The sequence below is a fragment of the Aspergillus steynii genome (assembly GCF_002849105.1).
Source record: "Aspergillus steynii IBT 23096 chromosome Unknown P170scaffold_1, whole genome shotgun sequence".
Taxonomy (NCBI): Eukaryota; Fungi; Ascomycota; class Eurotiomycetes; order Eurotiales; family Aspergillaceae; genus Aspergillus; species Aspergillus steynii.
The window spans coordinates 4894156-4907805 of NW_020194398.1; the positions used below are offsets into that span (position 1 = coordinate 4894156).

Here is a 13650-nt window from a genome sequence, read left to right on the forward strand (position 1 = left end):
GGCTTGATCGAGCAAAATTCGCCGCTGATAGCTCGTTTGCCAATGACTTGCAATTCTCGTCTTTCTCCAAGAAGCTGGTTTGAAGTGATTCAAGCTTTGTCTCTAGTTCAAGAGACGCCTTTTGAGAGTCATTCCTGACTGTACAAAGTTCGACCTCAGAAATAGCGAGCTTCTCTTTCCCGTTATTAAGTTCTTGCTGTAGCTTTTTGACTTGCTCCCCGTTGGAAGATTCCATTTCTTGGAGCCTTCTGATCTCGTCGTTTTTCTCTGCTAATCCCGCAGTACTTTCAGCAAGTAAGCTCTCAAGGGCGTGTATCTTACAGTCCTTGTCCGAAAGCTGCTGAGTTTAGCATATGCCGTCACAGCAATTTAGGTAGCATACCGCAACTTCAGCTTCGGACTGCTTTTGCCGGGAGGAGGATTCTTTTTCAGCCTGTACATCGTTAGCCAGTGCTTCGGACATTGGCCAGGATATAATACAAGTTCTCGATGGGACTCAGCCAGCTGCTCCTGCAATTTACTGAAATTGGTTTCAAGCTCGGTCTTTTCTCGCAGAACCCCATGAAGTTGTTGTTCAAATCTCTTTTTCTGCTCATCTCGGGAAACAACACCTGCCCTATTCAGCTCCTCGCGGACATTGATTTCAACTGATTTGACCTTATCTTCGAGCTCGACGATCTGAGATTCGAATTTCTTTGCGTGGGCTTCAGTCTCCTGAACCTTGTCCATCGCTTCAAGCAGAGCGTTGCTTGTTTCCTCATTTTGGCTTTCTTTCTCCTTGAGGTTTTCTCCCGCTATCTGGAGTTCTGCAACTAGATCCTGCACCCGGCGCTGTAGTTCGATCTTCTCTTGGGCATGTGTGCAGGGCTCCACCGGGAGAAGCTCAACTTTGTCTGGGATTTTGATCTCTGAAATACTCTTGCCAAGGTGTTCCATTTGCTGTGTGATGTTGAACCCCTTGTCATCCATTGTCTTTATGGACGAATTAAGGTTCTCAATGGTCGGGATAATAACCTCAAGGATTTCCTGCAAGGTACCGCAACATCTCTCATTTTCGGAAAGCTTTTGAACAATACTCGAGCCAATGTTCATACTATTTGCCAAACATTGAAACTGCTCTTTCAGCTGCATGGCCAAGTTGCAATTGGCTTCAGAGCTCCCATGCATTTCATTCGTTATCTCAAGTTTAACGGCTTCAATGCTGTTATGGTGGTCAGCAAGTGAAATGTATGAATGCATCACAACTTACCTCGCCAGAAATCCTTTGATGAATTCTTCGACCCGACGCACATCTATCATTCCTGCGGAATGACTCTCATTGAGCTGCTTTAATGAAACGAGACACTCATCGAGAGCATTGCTGACAATTGACTGGGCGTTAGTCTGAATGGATTCGAGTTGTGAGCCAATGTTCTGAAACTTCGAATCCAGCGTCGTCATGATCGAATTCTGGTTGGACACCACCAAGCTTAGCCTTTTGCTCTGAGCGGATGTTTGCTGCCGAATGTAAGACTCCAAAGTAGACGACCGCTTTCTCTCATGAGCCAGCTGATCCTGGAGTGCCTTTACACTGTCCTCGGCGTTCGTCAAATCCTGTTTTAGCAATTCTGTGGTGTGCGCGGTTTCTGAAAGATGGCCGCGCCTCTCGTCAAGAAGATTGGATACTTGCGAAATATGCTTTTTAGCACTGGAAATGCTGCTCTCGATCTCTTTTTTCTCCCTGTCCAGGTATGTTCTGGCTGCCTTAAGTTGGAATGCTTCTCCGCGAAGGGCTTTATAATCTGCTCCAAACTCATTGAGAAAGCCTCGGAAATTCGTAAGTTTTGATTTCCAAGTTTCCATCTGCAATCTAAAGGCGTTCAGTTCGGCTCCTCGTCTTTGCAGATGGGTGGTGCAAACTTCCAGGTCTTCCTTCAGGGCTTTGTTTTCCTCTGTCAATTCCATGACGAGGATTTGCATCTGCTCTTTTACTTTAAATGCCGCAGTCTCGCTTTCTTCGCGCATCTTGACTTTGTTAATGAGGAGTTCAAAGAGACGCTCTTCTGAAAGCCCAGAATGTTCTTTCAATGCGTTTTCTTTGGATGACATCCTTTTTCCATTTGGCCGACGGCGCTTGGAAACTCTGTGCTCATTGACAGCAGATGATGAAGGATGGGCAGGAGAATCTTCTTCTCCCCTTGCTTGTTCGTCGTAGCCGACAGTCGCGACAGAACGTGGTCTCTTTGGACCTCTACCAGATGATCTCGGAGGGCCTGGGCCTGAGTCACAGGAATAATCTGGTCAGTCTCGTAATAAACATATGGAAGGGGATATTGTATTTGAAAACAGCAAAAGCAAATGCAAATATACCTTGTCCTCTATCCTCGGACTCTATGATTTGCGAGGTAGCCAAATGCGAGGAGCGGTTACTTTGCGCGTTGTAGGTGTGGGCTGATTGATTTTGATGAGCACCATCCCCAGCCCTGGCCGAATTCCTCGCGTCAGCGTTTGATAACACCTGTTCATGCTGTATTTTGTCTGCTGACGATGGTTCCTCGAAGCTCTGGTGGCTCACGCTGTGCTGGAGACCCGCCGACGGGGGTCTTGTACAATCAGCAGTGTTTTCCAAACATCAACAATGCAGCAGTACCTCGACCGTTCCTTCCGTGCTTGGACACTTTCAATATTTCCAGACTGTTGTACCTCATTCCTATGAGCGTGATTATCAGACGACTGAGCCTTCGATTCTCCCGAAGCTCTTCTAGCAGATGACTGGATGGAAAACGTCTTCCCCTGCTGCAAGGGCTTCGCAAACGAGAAAGCCGCGACATCAATTCCCGAGCTCTGGGGACGCTCCACCAGCAGAGGAGATGCAGCCCTTGGTCGGCTTGCCCATTCGGTGCCTGTAGGTTTATGAATGACCGCGTCTAAGTTTGGGGATGCAGGGGTATTAGGGTCCGCTATCTGTAAAAGTAAGAGCTCGTCCTCTTCGTATGCATTCCCATCACTGCGGAGGTCGTGCTCGGAAAGTCCTTCGCTCGGCATCTGAGGCGGTAATTGAGCTCCTGCGTCTTCCATGATGGGAGAAGATGACTGCGTATGGTTGAGATGTTGATAGCAAGGGCTTTGTCTTTTCACTCGAGCTAGATGGCCTGACGGCTGAACGTAATGAACTGATTGATGGCGAAAGAGAAACACAATCAAGGACAGAGAGCAACAGAAGAAGCAGGCAAGGAAGGGATCCCGTGATGGTCCTGGCCATCAAACGGGAAGGAGCACCTGGAGGCCTGAGATCGAAGGCAGCCGCAAAGGGGCCTTTTCTTATAAGATAAACAAAATGATGAGCTATCAACGCCATAACAATTCAGTAATACTCCCAAGCTCCAATTTTCACATCGAAATCAATCCCGTCACATCATACCAACTAATCTCAACCAAATACACCCATCACTTTCAACCTCCCAAGCCCTTATGTACCACCATACCCCTCTATACCTAACCCATCCTCCTATACCCAACAAGAATGTCAGCACCAAGAACCTTGAGCATCGCACCGTCACTTCCGACCGAAAGCGAACATAGACCCCCAAGTCCTCGGCTTCGAGTCGTTGTTGCCCGAAGCCTCAATCTCCGTCACTACCGCATTCTTCTCCAAATCATCGTCTCCTCTCTTGTTCTTTATGGTTTGGTCAGTGGCCGTCCTCTTGGGATTTAGACTCGACTGCGACGGCGGCTGGCGGAGCTGCGATCTCGAGAACTTCGGCGTCAGGGGTGTCTTGACGGCATCGACGACGTGTCGTGCAGATCGACGCAGGGTTTCTCGCATGGCCCACTGGCGGCGCTTAGCGACGAAGAAGAGTGCGGCTGACGATACTACATGATTCTGTCAGTATTGTCGTTGGCAAGAGGATGAGAACAAAGGAAACTGACTTCCAATGACGGCGACCACGCCTACTATCGTGCAGAGGATGATCATTCCCGTCGATGACACTCCCACTCCGTCGTCGGAGGGGCCTTCTGCTCCAGCTCGGTTCTGGCTTTCAACATCGTCGCCAATGTCCTGAGCTGCGGAGTACGCGAAGAGACTAATTAGGAGACAGCGATAGTAGAAGGCTGGGGTTGGTGACGACATTGCGTATTTCGGCCGTCGACTCGTCGCTGTGGGGCAGGAGAACGAAAGAAATCGAATTTATTGAGTAATAAGAGCGCGCGCGCAATGAAATGGGTCAATGTGACAATGCTGAATGATCTCGACCTGTCAGCCTGTAGTATAGATGGTATCCCGCTAAGGTGGAAAAGGTCAACAAACCCAGATCGCAAGACCCAAGGAAAGAAAGAACACAAACAGTACGCTTCAATCATACCCCTTCGCGCCCCTCAGCACGACCACCTAGTCGATATATAACCTCCTCGCCAATATCCAAACCAACACACCACCAAGAAAACACAAGGCATCAATTGGGAAGCCGAGATGCAAGCCAACCGCCGTGATAGGCCCAAGCACACCAATCCTCAACACCCCCGGGGCAGTCTGTACGACCCTGCATCCCAAACTGGGCGGAGCGGACATGGTGACAGGATTCGAAGATGCTTGCAGACGAGCGAATCATCCCGACCAGCTGGCGGTGACGGTGTGATGTAGGCGCCGGTGCCTGTGATTCCCGCCTTGGCTGGTGAACGGTTAACGGGGCCTCGTCCAATGGCAGCCGGTACGCATCCCCTCGGGGTTTCTTCTGTGTTTCGCGTTGAGTGACAGGCGGGTGCAGAACTTGGCTGCAAGGCTGAGTCGTGGGTGCTGGCGAATCATGCTTGCAGGCTCCCTTGTCTTGTCGATTGCGTTTCTTCACCTCCAACTACGGTGTTTGGGGTTTCTGGAGAAAACAGCACTGCCTAGTCTTGGCGGTAGTAGGACTGGTATACCTATACAAGGGTTGCTTTACAAGGCATCATGCTTTATAGATTCTAGACATGTACACATCACCAAAAACTATACAGAAAACACGCCAGGCCCCGCCACGATGCACAACCCGAGACTCAATAATTCTCGGGCAAATCACCGAAGCTGGGGATATCATCGCCACACTTGAAATCCGGCGCGTACGCCTTTTTCGGCATGAATCCGTTCTTCCACGCGGTCTTGTAACTCCACTGCGCGGCGGACTCCGTATGCCAGGTCCAGTAGAACCAGCCCTGCGCCGTTCCGAAGGCAGACATTTGCGCTTCCGCGTAGGTCTGCAGGAATTTCTTGTAGTCGTCCGAATAGTCCGCGACATCGGCATTAGCGTTGGTGCAATCGCATGAAGGGCCATCGTCGGCTGTGGGACAATACGCGGTCGAGTCGGTGGTAGAGAAGGTGCCCTCCCAGCGAGTGCCTCGACCGACGTTGTTGAGATATTTGGTGCAGTCGGTGTCGGCTTGGGACCACTCGCCACAGATGGTAGGCCCCCAGCTGCTCAGACATTAGCGACCTGCCTTCGATTCGCTGGTTGATCTGGGGGTGGGGTCATTCAAGGCTTACCCTGCGTCTGTGGTATTGATTTCCTGGATCATGTGGTACCAGTCATTGCAGATGAGTTTGACTCGGTCTGTATGTTTGAGAACGGTCTGGCCAGTATTGAAGATCGTATATTGATGGGTGTCCAAGAACATGTTATCGGGACGCGTTTTCAGCATCTTCTTCCATTTGCTCAGGTTCAGGAAGCCATCATGAACAACAACAAAGGCCTTCATCCCATTATCTTGTACCAATTTGGTGGCGTCGGTCGTCCAGTTGAGAACGTCCTCCACCGGCAGTGCAAGCATGAGGGGCTCGTTCACCAGGCCATATATGGTAATGATGTTTTTGTATCGGTCCTGGGTAAAGAATTTGGATATCTTGTCGTGGAACTCGAGAGACCGTTTTCGATTCAGGCTGCCATCTGTTCCGTTTAACCAGTTGATCGTACCCTCGCGGCCGCTATGGTTCCATCCGTTCTGACTCCCAGGAATCCCATGTGGATCCAGCTTCACACGCAGCCCATACTTTCGACAGTATTCAATAGCCCGCAACAGATATCTCCACGCAATCTTCGGCACGTAGGGGTCGCCTTCATAGGTTTCGACCGCCCAGTACGGAAACGGGATTCGAACATGGTCGAGTCCCGCATCTTTGATATCTATAAAGTCCTGTTCCGTGATAAATTTAGAATAGTGTCGCTCGATCTTCTTGGGGGCCGAGTCTCCGAGTTTTTTGGACAGAGTGTATTCGTCGATGATGCCGTCTCTCGATGAGTATTTATCAAAAAATGATGGAACGATGAACGGCTCGATCGACAGCCAGCCACCGACGTTGACGCCCCGAATCGGTTGCGAGCCATAAGGGAATGGCTTGTTCAGAGGAGGAACGTGCTCGTTGGCCCTGGCCGAGTCATCCCACGATGAATTCAGTCCCATAATAGGAAGGCCGCCCACAGTTTCATTCGTAAACGTCACATTGAAGTCGGCTGTGTCATACCAAGTCCAAGGATCCAGCACCGTATCCCGCGCGTAGTCCTAAGTCGCATAGTCAGCTCCAGCAGCATGGTCCTCCACCACACAGGTATCAGACGTACAGGAATGCTATCATGGCTTTTGCCATTCAGTTCTGAGTTAGCAGGCGCGTCGCCATCATCGTCGTCATCCGCATCAGCCGAGTCGGACGAATCTTTATTCTTTTTTGACATTACCACCGCAACCGGAATGACAATCGCAAGTATGATTAGTAGAACCGCAATAGCGATCCAGATCCATTTTTTCCGCTTCTTCGGCGTCTGCCCATCACCGGAGCCATCCATACTGCCGCCCCAACTGCCCTCCTTCTGCCATGTACCTTGCGCTGGTGGGCCACCGCCGCCGCCCCGGTGTCGAACCGCCATGTCGGGATTTCGCCCCTCTTCCAGATATGCGCCGGACACGATTCGACCTTTCGATTGCCCTCTAGGTGTATCTTCCGGGAATGGCTCCAGCATCTGTGATTCCCCTTCCATCACGGGTCGCTTGCGTGGCCGTTTCCTCTCCGCTCGAGAGTCGCCCGTTGTGTGGGATCGTTCCACTCGGTCTTCATCATCGTACTGTGAGCTTAGCTTGGCCAGTGCATCAGCACTTAACAGATGAGACGCACTACTAGTCGACTCGGTACTCTCATGCTTCGATGCCGCCGCGCGCCTTCTTTCCCTGCGACGTCTTCGCTCTGCATCGCTTTCCCCAGCGCGATCCCGGTGCCCTCTATCTCTGTCTCGGTCATGAGTCCTCCTCGGTGATGCAAGCGGCGAAGCGTTCGTTCGAGATCTCTCCCTGCGGCTGCTCTCTCCACGCGATCGTCTCAGAGGCACTGCGGGATCTTCCGGGGCCATGTCATATTCATTCGCATCGTCGGCATCATGGTCGTAATAGCTGCGGGGTTCGTAATGTCGTGAGTCGCCTCGCGAGCGGCGATGATCGTCCCGTCGGTATCGGCGCTCGCGAGGATCGTAATCAAAGTCGTCGTCGTAGTCGTCTTCCCGGTGTCGTCGGCGCGTGTACTCTGAGCCCGGCTCGCGGCCGCGAATGCGGTCTCGACTGCGGTAGTGACTCGGCATCCACTCTTATTTCAATCGGAATGCGTCAAAAATGGTACTTTATCGGCGGTGCGATAACTGGAATGCTGGCCCCGCCTCTTCAGTAAGACGCAGGCTTCTTCCGGAAAGTTGGTCGCGTTCAGAAGATGTCGTCAAATCGAAAAACCACGCAAAATTTCCCGGTTGCGCTCACGGCCAGAAAATCGCACAGAACAGGAGCATTGGGCGATGTTGGTCGAAATACATATGGCGCGAGAAAAAGCAGATGTTGCAGGCTCCAGCTTTAAGCGTCCCCCGCTAGGGAGCAGTCCGGCCTGTTATACTCAAAACAGTAAACAAACCAACCAAGTTTCCAAGGCACTCGCGTCGGCAGGCTAAGAACCCAGTTGCAGATGGACCACAATTCTGCGACACCGGACGCTCCTGAGTCAGGCACCGAAGGAGGCACTTTCTGCAGGTCAATCGCGCAAGAACCGCTAATCTGCGCTCTAGAAATTGCAGTTCCCTGAGATCTATGTCGGTCGCAAGGGATTCTGGAACCGGCGATCCTCAAGCCAGCCCCCTCCCAGCGGTCGGTGGAGAAGGAAACGACGGAGACTGGCAGTTGCACCGCAACAAAGGCGGTGAATGGGAGAACCTGAGCATCTGAGACACAAGACTGCAAGTCTGACCAATGCCAACATCTTGGTCTCTCCTCGCTTTGCAGCTGCCAATGTTGTACTATTTCTTGGACATGCAGGTCTGGGCGAAAGAGAAGTTGTTGTGGGGGAGAAGGAAAGTGAAAAAACCAAATGGAGAGAAGAGTGGTGACTTCCCGCAATCTAATCTAATCATGGGGTCATGCAAAACCTGGCAGTTTCATTCACAAGTCTGTCTAGTATATATTTCACTGGGAAGATTCGCTCCGAGGGGAGTATGGACAGAAGATTCGTTAGATACAGAGAACAACATGGAACAGGAATGAGTATGAGATGTAGAGAAGTGAAAACACGGGAGAAAATCGAGAAAGAAAAAGAGAAAAAAAAGTCTATCCAGCCCTTCACGTATATCTTCATCCATGAAGTCTTGCATAAACCACTTCCAAGCAATGACTATCAAGAGGGTATGTAAACGCCACAGAACAGACAGAAAGAAGAAAGGCTAGGAGAAGGAGATAGGGAAAAGAAAAGTAAGTACAATACATAACCATTATGAGCAATGAGATGCATATAGAAGGGAGGGCTGCTAATGAATAACTGATGATTATGATAAACATGTCATGTATGTCACTGCCGTCTGTACAACTCCGCGATCAACCATCCCAGAAAAAATGAAGAAGGTAAGAGATAAAAAAAGAGGATAGGGAGGAAAGGTAATCTTATCTTCGCTGAAATCCATGAATGACAGTCGATATTAGATGTATTTTTTGTCGCAGCCCGCGAATGTTTCAATAGGATGGAGAACGACACGTCAAGAAGCATCAATGCTCTGCATTATCGTTCTTATGGCGGAAAAAAAAGAATCCCGTGGATCCGCCAAAGACCGGATTAGCGGCCGGCGAAGTCAAAACCACGATGATTCAGGATTGGCTTTTTGGTTTTTGGGTGAGCCGCAAAATTCGCGTGAATAATGCCTTGGAACAGCAAGATATCATCTGAATCGTTCGCTTGCCTTGAGCGGAAAACTGCGACCTTGAAAGACACTCGGCGACGGTCATTCTCAAATGGTGAAGGCCATGCAAAACGGACCAGCCGATAAGCCCAACATAGGTATCAACAAGTGCTCAGCGAGCATGAAACTTCCGATGCGCCAGCAACTGCTGGGTACGCTCAAAACAAGACCCCAGCAGGGAAAGGCGTTGCAGTGCTGCTCTCCGGCAGACTCGGCTGCGTGGTGTCATTACGAGCCAATAATCTGTCTGGCGCCTTCTTTGCCCAGCACACCCGGCTCCTGAGGCTTGGGACTCCTGTCTCGACCCTTCTTCCGACTCAAAAAGGCAAGCATGCCACTGTTGGAGGATTTTCCTTTCGGGTTGTTCGTGTCGTAGCCTTCCGCGGGAAGCGTGGTACTATGATCCGCCAGCTCAGTCCAGCTACCGGCTTCCTCCAGGACCATCTGCACTCCTCCGCCTTTGCTGGTCTTGCGCGTTGCTCCACGAGGGCGGCTGGCTTGCGGTAAGGGGCGATGGAATGGAGGAGCAGGAGGCGGTGGAGGCGGGGGTTGTGCTGGCTGGACAGCGGGAGACAGAGGAGCCTTGTTAGGCACAGACGTTGGGTCTTGTGGTTCTGGGGTCCCTCCGAGGGGAGAAGGCGTATCTGGCTGGGTCAGGCGGCCAACCGAACCCTCGTTGCGCTGAGGGGGAGGCGAGTTTCTCGAATCATGCTGCGAATATTGTCGTGAATGGGTCGAGCCGACAGGAAGGCAGTCTTCCGGATTCCTGGAATGGATGTCAGCAAATAATAATGTGTGCAAAGTTCGCCGGCGTGGTTACTCACGTTGCGGATGCGATCGCATCGGCGGCATTTCTACGGTCGGGTCAGCAAACTTGACTCTCATATTTTCCGTCCACACATGGCCAACGTACCCTCGGAAAGTCACCGTAGTATAATCGAACGGCTCAAACATCGTCTCGATGAGGCGATGCAGTTCATCCTCCCGGATCTCCTTGGCCGTCGCATCTTCTCGCAACTCGGCTCTCGGCTTCTGTCGGCGAGCTCTAGCTTCAAGCGGCGCCTCTTCCAACAGCAACTCCTCCAGGTCATAGGTAGCGTCAAAATTGGTCTTGTCGCTGGAGGGGGTGAAAACGGGAGGGATTTCTTTCCGTTCGAGAGCCACGAAGTCGAGTTCGGCAAAGAATGGGTGGGAGGTAAAGGATTCGAAACTGATTGCGCCGATACGCTTGCTTCGGTCCTTCTCCATAAATGCAGCCATTGCCCGCAGGCATGGAACCGAGACAGCAGGGTTGGTGACGTAGTATTTCGGTTGGGCCTTCTTGATGTTTTCACTCAGCGTGTCCTGGCTGCGACCCTCAAACGGTCGCTATCCAAAGTGTTAGCTCGGTGTGATGGATGGACCGTGCGTGGCAAAGAACAAACCTTGTTGTAGATGCACTCGTAGAACGTGACACCGAGCGACCACCAATCGACTTCGCAATAGTATCCTCCTCCCTCGTAGACTTCGGGGGCTAGGTACGCCAACGTTCCCGATTTGCTCGTGAGAGGCTTGCCGGGTCGGAAGTCCGAGGCGACGTTCTGCACATCATCAGTTTTCTGTCGGTCGGCTCAAGAAGCGTGGGGGGTCAGGGCGTACAAAGTCGGCCAAATGGACGTGTCCCTCCGAATCCAGCAGGACGTTATCTGGCTTCACATCCCGATGTATGATACCTTGGGAGTGGATGTACCGCAGAGCACAACCCAGCTCCGCCACCCAGAATCGCACGGCCTCCTCCGTGAAGCATTTTCTAGAGATGTGAAAGCGCAGATCACCACCATTCATTAAATCCACCACAATGTAACTTTTCAAGGATCAGCATCGGGCGCTAGAGAGGGCAGGGTGGATATATGCGGAGAATTGCTGCAGGACGCACATATACTCTATGTCTTGAAAACTGTATCTTAAGTTGCAAAGAAAGGCATGGTTCAGATGTTCGAGCATTCGCCGTTCGCGAATTATATTTCGTACGCTTTCCGATCGAACCACTAGAGAAGCCAGGCGGCACTCGTTAGTTTCACCCGCCCGGACCACGCTGGGAAAATTTGTATGGGATGGAGGTTCGAACCTTCTTCTTTGCGGATGTACTTGAGGGCAAATGTTAACCCGGTATCCTTCTTCTCGACGATGCGAACTTTGCCAAACGCTCCTTTTCCGACGACTCGTAGCAACCGGAACTGGTTCAGGTTCACTGTGCACCCGCATTGTCAGCGCAATCCGATTTGGCGAGGGAGCACGAAGCGCAGCCGAAGTCCATCGCTCGTCCCCGGTCGCTGTCCGGCCATTCTGGCAGTACGTACCCTCATCGGTGGAGCACACCGGCTTCCCCTGCGTATTCCCCATTGAGAAGAATGTGCGACAACGAAAAAGAACGGAAACGTGTTTCAAAACGTCACTTCCGACCACATGCCACTGAGACTAGCACAGAATCCGACGGAGCTAAAGCAACCAGGCCTAAGCGTATTCGGGTAACCGCGCGGATCGGGGAGAAGAGACGGCGACGGAGGGAGGGAGAGACGGAGAGATTCCACGGGACGATGGAGACTGAGGAGATCGAGCGGGTTTAATAGGAGGAATGGAGAGTCCGGCACATCCAGTCCTACGCAGAGGGCAAGACAAACGGGTTAGCCTGCAAACAAAGGGGATCGGGAAGAGCGTGAGGCTGCCGGCCAAATGATGATAAGACGGGAACGTGGGCGGAGGGGTTCATTTTTCCGAATGGCCCAAGAGACCGAGACCCCCAGGGGAGGTGGGAAGGTGCAGGTAAAACATACCCCAATGCAATGCAATGGCTCCAGCGACAGGTGAGTCGGTCTTGAACCCCGAGACTTTTGGGCGTCAAGACACGGGAAGGTGGCAATTCGGAGGGGGGAAGAAGTAGAAGACGAGAGAGGGAGAGAGAGAGAGACGGAGAGGGCGAAGAAGAGGCGTTTTGGGTTGGTTCCGAGGAGGTGAGGAAGGAAAGGAACCCCTAAACCGGAGGCTTTAGTTGGTCGGTTTCTGTCAGAAAAGGCGGGCCCTTTGCGACTAGCAGGTTCAAGCTCATGCGCAGGTCGGCTTGGGTCTGTGGCGGATTGATTCGTACGTTTCTGGCTGTTTTTATTTATTATATCTTTTCTTTTTGTTTTTGATTTTCCAATTTATTCGTATTTTTTTTTTGAAAGTAGGGTTATTCTCGGCGTGCTGACTGGACCCTCGCTCGTCCTTTGTCTACTGCCCTGTCGTCTCCCGTTCGGCAACGGCCAACAGACAACGCACAAGACGGGGAAAGCCAGGAGATTGGGGACGCCGGAATACGAACAATAATCTAGACTGAACCAGGTGACTGGAATTGCCTGGTACCCAGGAGTCAGGTTGGCCTACGGGCTTAGTTCGTCGGCGTTCAAAACGAACAGAGACATCCGGAGTAAGAAAGGAGTCACGAAGGCAGCTACGAAGTCGATCTCTAAATACCGAGAATCCTTCGCGGTGTGAAGGAAGAGTTCTATTCGCATGTCTGTCATCCTGTGATCCTAGGACGTTTTTATTTCCTATTAACCTGACACTGAGCGTACGATCCGGGTCAGGTCGCCGATCGCGGCAGACACCAACACGACATAATTGAGGCTGATTAAGGACCAGGGTGTGTTAGCATGGAACTTAGCACCCTAGCCAGAAGTAGAACAAACAGAGAAAAGAAGAAAAAAAAATCGGGGGGTTATTCAGCCCGGCCAGGAGAAATCAGAAATGCCGCTTGGGCCCACGAGGGAAACACGCCGGCGCAGGAGGTACGAAAGCGCAAGGAGAGATGGACAGCCGGTGGAGAGGCCGATGGGGGGACAGACGAACTACTAGTCAATTAGTCTGGGCGATGGAGAACCGGGAAGACAGTACGGAGTATGGCCCATGGCTATCCATAGAGATTCCATGCATCTCATATATGGAGGGGGCCAATTTATTCAGGAGAATATGCCATCCACTGCGGTCGTCGGTAGGGCACACTGAGAATGCACTACTGCATCGAAAGTGTGTCCAGATGGCGCCATGCAGTAGTATTGGGCGTAGTAAGGGGCTCGAGACTCCTGCATCTTACATCACGTCCAGTCAGATGGCGGGCGGCCCCCGTTTGGAAGATGCATCGAACCGGGATTCTAGAAGATCCAGAAGGCCGCCCGGAGAGAAAAAAAAAGCAAAAAGGAAAAAGAAAAAAAAAAGTGACAAGTGAAACAGACCAGGGCGTCCACACAAAGGGGGAAAAGAAATAGCGGTGACCAGGGGATCAGGACCAGGATCCTGCGTCTTGTTGTGATTGATTATTATTTAAAGAAAAGGAAAAAGAAAACAAGAAGAAAAAGAAAAATAAAAAAAAAGAAAATATCGGGGCTGCCTGGAATATCTTCATCCTTCCCGAAGCGGGTGCGGATTCAGG

General features: G+C 51.4%; 3 protein-coding genes across 3 annotated transcripts; all 3 read right to left on the reverse strand.

Annotated features, from left to right (window-relative positions):
• Positions 1 to 3436: 3436 nt before the first annotated feature.
• On the reverse strand, positions 3437 to 4261 carry P170DRAFT_37576 (uncharacterized protein). Its single transcript, XM_024845333.1, has 2 exons — positions 3910 to 4261; positions 3437 to 3852 (listed from the first exon to the last, which is right to left on the reverse strand). Exons 1-2 carry the CDS (start codon positions 4109 to 4111, stop codon positions 3536 to 3538), a joined length of 519 nt encoding a protein of 172 aa, XP_024710602.1. The 5' UTR covers positions 4112 to 4261; the 3' UTR covers positions 3437 to 3535.
• Positions 4262 to 5013: 752 nt separating this feature from the next.
• On the reverse strand, positions 5014 to 7574 carry exg2 (putative exo-beta-1,3-glucanase; the record flags this gene model as incomplete). The annotated part of the gene is made up of 3 exons (XM_024843436.1): positions 5014 to 5428; positions 5498 to 6510; positions 6570 to 7574. The coding sequence occupies 3 exons, from the start codon at positions 7572 to 7574 to the stop codon at positions 5014 to 5016; spliced, it is 2433 nt and encodes an 810-aa protein (XP_024710603.1).
• A 1857-nt stretch (positions 7575 to 9431) lies between these two features.
• On the reverse strand, positions 9432 to 11585 carry P170DRAFT_470720 (serine/threonine-protein kinase; the record flags this gene model as incomplete). The annotated part of the gene is made up of 8 exons (XM_024852784.1): positions 9432 to 9969; positions 10028 to 10057; positions 10117 to 10571; positions 10628 to 10783; positions 10842 to 11046; positions 11119 to 11230; positions 11311 to 11433; positions 11543 to 11585. 8 exons carry the CDS (start codon positions 11583 to 11585, stop codon positions 9432 to 9434), a joined length of 1662 nt encoding a protein of 553 aa, XP_024710604.1.
• Between the last annotated feature and the right edge of the window lie 2065 nt (positions 11586 to 13650).